This window comes from Poecilia latipinna, unplaced genomic scaffold, assembly GCF_001443285.1.
Source record: "Poecilia latipinna isolate Pla-1442-1.1 unplaced genomic scaffold, P_latipinna-1.0 Scaffold201, whole genome shotgun sequence".
Lineage (NCBI taxonomy): Eukaryota > Metazoa > Chordata > Actinopteri > Cyprinodontiformes > Poeciliidae > Poecilia > Poecilia latipinna.
In genome coordinates, this window is record NW_015112817.1 from 456,854 (window position 1) to 462,832 (window position 5,979).

General features: G+C 40.5%; 1 protein-coding gene across 1 annotated transcript in view; it reads right to left on the minus strand.

The window, feature by feature from the left end:
- Positions 1 to 4,812, minus strand: part of akap12b (A kinase (PRKA) anchor protein 12b) — a 47,089-nt gene extending 42,277 nt beyond the window's left edge. The window contains exon 1 of the mRNA XM_015031285.1: positions 4,439 to 4,812. Within this exon, the coding sequence (XP_014886771.1) occupies positions 4,439 to 4,573 (135 nt within the window). The 5' untranslated portion in view covers positions 4,574 to 4,812. The remainder of the gene's footprint in view (positions 1 to 4,438) is intronic.
- Positions 4,813 to 5,979: the final 1,167 nt, after the last annotated feature.

A 5,979-nucleotide genomic window follows, 5' to 3' on the forward strand; every position in this document is an offset into this window, starting at 1 on the left:
GAAAATAGAAAGAAATTTTACAAAAAAAGTTTTTTTTTTTTTTTTTTTTTTTTTTTACAAATTTAGCTTTTTCAGAACCGTTTCCAATAAGACACTCCAAAAAACGCATAAAAAACATTGATAGAAACATGACTACAGTTCTAGTCATTTTTAATTATTCCTCTGACTACAGGTATTTTTTTTTACACCTGATAAACGTCTGAACCAGTATAATGGCATCTTTTCCTGGCTTTCCCATTTCGACTAGCTAGTAAACATTTTAAAAATGCATTGCAAGAATCATTAGGGGTACCAATAGCTGTGGCACTGGTGATTTTGTGAAATTTGTATACTGAAATTACCAACAAGAGTAGGATGTGCTGTGCAGGATGAGCTTTGTGGATTTTAAAGCAATGACTTTGCTGCGTTTTTAAAAGAATAAATGACCACAGCTGGCGACTGAAGCAGCTCTACGGTACTTTTAAATCCTTTTTGCTTCACAGATCACTGACGAGTTTCGTTTGTGGGCCATGTGAAAGTAGGACCCATTCCTTCCCTGTCAACACCCACGCTCTGTGCGGCACCGGGTCCGCTCCTTCTTTCTCTACCTGAGCCCATTTTAGCTCAACCTCTGTCATCGGAGTCCTTTTAAAATCAGGCAGGAGGGAGAACAGAGGGAACAATCGGCTGATTCATCTGGCTTTGTGTCATGCTGACGCCTCACCCCCCCACCCTAACTTTCTCTCTCTCTCTTTCTCCAACTTTTTTTTTCTCTCGCTCTCCCTTGGATGTACTCGCCCCCCCTTCTCCCGTCGCCCACCCAAAACGCTGCTCCCCATCCAGGCCCGTCGTCAATGAATCTTCTGTCTCGCTCCCCGCCTCCCTCCCCCGCCCGCCCGCCCTCTTTCTCTCTCTGCTAAACAGGATAATCAGAGCCAGGGCAGCATCTGATCAGCCGCAGCTCATTATACAGGAACGTAAAAGCTTTAATCAGAACACATTACTTTACATAACAGGGTGTTGGATCATTGGAGTCACCTGTCTCTGCCGTTGTGATGACCGAGTGCAAATTAAGCGATATGAAAATAATGCAAATGCAATAAACCCAAGCCATTGTAAGCAGACGTTCATCTTAGAGACCACAGAGTCTAATAATCTCGATCAGAGGTCTTCAGGGATTATGTTTTATACACTGACCCTGTTTTGAGTTACTATTTTCTCCTTGACCTGTTTGCTGCGCTCTCTGATCTTCATGATGCTCCTTAAAATGTTCTCCACCAAACACACTGGGCCTTCACAGGAGGTAAGGTCATTTTATTACACATTTTCAGCAACAAGGCAGCTCAAAGTGCTTTGCATGAATTAGAATGAAACATGACAAACCAAAGGAAAGAGCAAAAGGAAAAAAAAAAGAAAGTAAAAAAAGTACTAAGTTTGTTCTAATTCCTGCTGTGGCTTGAGTGAAGAACAGATGGATTTATAGACACACACACACACACACACACACACATGCACACACACACAGGAGGACATGTTGAATTATAATTAAGTGACGTATGAAGGAGATCAATTGTACTGGGTTTTATTTAGGAGTGTCAGAGAAAAATGTTGCTAAAATACATTAAAGTTTCTGGTTCAACCCTATAAAATATTTCAAAGACGAGTATAAATGCTTTTGGAAGGCACTGTACAGACATTGGTTTTTTTGGGGGTTTTTTTTTATTTATATGCCAGAAAGATCACAATTATCCAGTGATGAGGGGTAAAAGAGCATATTTTATTAAAACCCAATGGAGCTCGAACGCCTAATGTGATTTATTTTGACAGCATTCGTGAGGTTGAGGAGATGGTAAAGCATGATGAAGGCGTGTCCCGGTGGTGGAGGGACACACACACACACACACACAAACACACACACACACATTTCTAAAATTCCTCTGCGGAGTGAGGAGGATATTTATCGTCTGCGTATCAGGCTTTGGAGCTTCGACCACATCAACCGAGCACGCGTTATCATCTTCCAAACACAGCCTACTCGCCCTCTCTTTGGTCCCAAAACACACCACAACATGCAGCTGCACTTGAATGCATCATGTTGTTTGAGAGCAGGTAAATGTTTAAGCTTTAAAATGTCTGACAGAGATGCATCTCAGAGTGGAGATCTGGCTTTGTGTAATGCTGCACAGCTCTGCTCCCTCCCTCCTCTTTGAGATGGTGAAAAAATAAAAGACTTGATGCAATAGCCAAGGTCATGGTTCCCTTCTGCCCAAGCAAAGCAACAACTTTCCAGGTTTGCACAGTCAAAAAAAAAAAAAAAAAGAGAGCAGTGAATTAAAAAGTGTCTAGACAAAGGCCCAAAGGGGCTGAAACATTAATTAGACAGGTAATTAAGAAACTGCGCAACAGCAGGAGCCATAAATGCACCTGTTCCAACCCTGCAAGGGTACAAGTGCATTTTTTCTGAGGTTATGTAACTCTGGAGCTGGCTCACGTTAAAGTCATTACTTTACTGGGACAGTAAAACTACGCATATGTTTCACGAGTTTAAACAAAGCAACATGAACCGATATTTTGCTAAAATTGCAGTGCTTTCGTTAGCAATCACACAATTTCTGCGCACAGATCAAACAACACAACACAAGCGGCTCGTTTACCCTCAAGGTAAACGAGCCGCTACATGTCTGCTTTGGTCTGCATCACCTGCTTTAGCTGGAATCGGAAAGAAAAGCAGGTTTAGAGGCCCGGTGATGTCACAATGCGTTACGTTGTGCCAAAATTCATACGAAAAATGATGTGAAGACGGCGATGCCAGCGACAGGAAGCACAAACTACACCACACAGATTACATGGAAACAACTCCCCAGACGTTATGTTATGAGGAAATGTGGGAAAAACAAGAATCTCCCCGGAAAGGAAACAAGTGTGAACGGATGAAGACGTGATAAAAAAATCTGCAGGAACGTTAAGCTTCCAGCTTTGTTGGCTTTACCGTCCTGGGGGTCGTTCAGGAGAAGCAGCAAAATGTGACCTGCTGACCTTTCGCACATTAAAATGTCAGTAAATCCAACAGGTTAAACATAGCATGTATGAGACAGGTGGTGAAACACACACGCGCGCGCACACACACACACACTTCAGAAGGTGTTTTCTATATAGTAACAGAAAAGGGTGGCAATAGTTTTGATAATTTAAGGTTTAAGGTTTATGGTTTATGGTACATTAGTCTCCCTGTCTTATCTGTCAAACATTCGGCTAGAAAAATGACCTGTCCATTGAGCTTAAATCATGGTTTCCTCTGTTAGTGAGGAAGTCGTCTCCAGGGGAAAGTGCTTGATTTCATTTAGAGGAGGAGTTGAAACAATTGCTCGATAAGTGGTCTAGCAGTTTAGTCAGCAGCTATTTTCAAATTGATTTTCCCCTTTAGGTTCTGCATTAAGTAAAAACCCCCGTCTTCCTCAGCAGGGTCAACATTTGGTGCTTCTGTTTGTGCATCCGTTCATTTTTTATTCCCACTTCATGCTTTGGAGTTTCTGGTGTCTTTGATTCTGATGTTTAACTAGTTTTGACAAACAGATCATAAAAATAAAGTTTCCACATGATTCCAACTATTAAAAACATAGAAAACCGGAAGAGAAGCTGCACAGAGTGTAAAAGATATGGTTAAAATATCACCGTAAAATGAACACAAACACTTCATTTACGTTTAAAATTGCTGATGCAAACTACCACCTGTCAGGTACTGATGGTGGTGATGAGCACCATTGTTTACTTATTTAAATATTTTCCTATTTTTCCGTCTTTATGTATTTATAAATTTGGTAAATATCACCTACACCTTTATTTAAAAAGCTTTGGATGTTGGGTTGAATCAAACCAATTGCTATTATCCTGCCATCAAATCTTTTTTGTACTAATTTCATTACTCATGGTTTTTTCCTCAAAGGATAATTGGTTTCAATTGTCCACATCATGTGTTTTGGATGCACTAAAATATTTTTTATTGGCTATTTCTTTTTTAATATTGGAGACTAAAAAAAATAAAAAATAAAAAAAAGATGGGGGAGTCCGCTTTACATTTATAAGCAAAAAGCAGTGCAAAGTCACCTCCGAGTCCATTTTATCTCTTTGGAAAAATCCGTTTCTTTATGTTTTCAAACAGCTAAAAACACATTTACACGGAAGGCTGCTGGGTATCCGAGGCTCTGTAATCTGCCTGTAAATGTGAAGCAGTCCTGGCTGCATGCTGGCGTTTTTTATTACTGCGGGACTGCAGACAAGTCGACCCATTACTCAGCAAAAAAAAAAAAAAAAACAGGCGCACATGGAGCGCTGCGGAACATTGCAGGAGATTGTTGGGACCATAAGTATGTTTGCAAACATGAAATCCGGAACGTTCATCTCTCTGCCTGGTGCAAAAGGGCTGTCTTAGAGGCTTGCAGGGGGTTAAAATGAGCTTTACCTTTCCGTCCAGGATTTTGCTTCCCTCCTGAAGCACCTTCACCTCTGCGCTCAGCTCCCCGCCGGTGGCTGAAGCTGAAGCTGACGCATCCTCCTGGATCTTCCCGTCCCGCTGCGATGAGCCCTGTGCTCCCATGGCGATCTGTCGACACAATGTGCACCTCCGCTCGTCTTTGATCAGACCAACTAAGCCACCAAAGGGGGAAAAAAAAAAAAAAAAAAAAAAAAAAAAAACAACTATTGCACCACTGCGAGTATCCAAAGCGTCCGAATGAGAGCTGTAAGGTGTAGCTCCGCCCCGGCTCGGCCTGGATCCGGAGTGATGAAGTGCGAGGACCACCAAACTCTTGTTTCTTTTCTTTTGCTTTTTATTTATTTATTTATTTTAGGACATTCCCACCTCCTGCAACTCACTACCGCCTGGGTCCCGTCCAGCTTCAGAAAAGGTGCTGATGGAGGAACAAACAGGGGGAGAGTGAATAAAAATAAATAATTCAGGGCTTTGGGATTCTTCTGCTGAAATTGGATGCTAAAAATAAAATTGGAGCCCATCTGAGAGATGAACCTGCAAGTCCATGCAAACACCTCGGAGGACAACCTGAAAATTGGATCACAGCAAAACAGATAAAACTTGAAGCATATTTTGAGGAAAGGATGGAATTTAAAGAGGGGTTTTTTTTTTTAACCTTAATGCTAACACTCAGTGTTACATAGAAAAATTACACATTTTACAACATTGAATCTACAGAGTTCCTTGATATTCCCCCATATCAGCCATTTCAAACAGAGTTAGCTTACAAAACATTAATTAAAGCAGTGTTTATGCAATCATCAGAACATGGAAAACGTTTAAATTTACTAAGACATGTTCATAATTCAGTCTCTTAATATGTAAACCGTGTGGAGAAATATCCATAAACTTGCAGCTCTAATTGTAGAAAAAATGTGGTTCAACAAAGTACTAGCAAAGCAGGGCTAAATAGAAAAGGCACAACACACTTTTCAGATTTTTATTTTACCAGTGTAATATTTTTTTTTCTTTCATTTGGCTATGATGTACCAGCTTGCCTTTGACTAAAATCCCAATAAAATCCATCCAAGTTCTACAGCTCAGAAGGATCATTCATGGATAAAATTAAAGGACAAAAACTCTCTTTAACACGAGAGAATTATCTTATAAAAAAAAAGTAATAACGATATGCTTATTCTCTCTGGTGCTTCTTAAAAACATTTTCATTGTGGCTCTAAGTGGCTTTGTATCATATTTTCTTATTTCTCTACAACTCTTGATGCTGAAGCAACATATCTTTTCAAAAGTTGCATCACTTATTTACTGTTCCTCTTATTTGGCTTGTAACAGCAGGTTGCAGTTGTTGGTGCACAGGTGACTGTGTAAGTCAGGGTGCATGGGCGTGGAGTTTCTCTGGCTTCCCGGTGTTCAGGTTTCAATGATAATTGCAGGTTAAAACTTCGTGACGTTTTCTTTGGAAGTTTAATGGGAGAGAAATAACAGTCTGAGCTCCTTCAAAAAGCAAAGTTCGC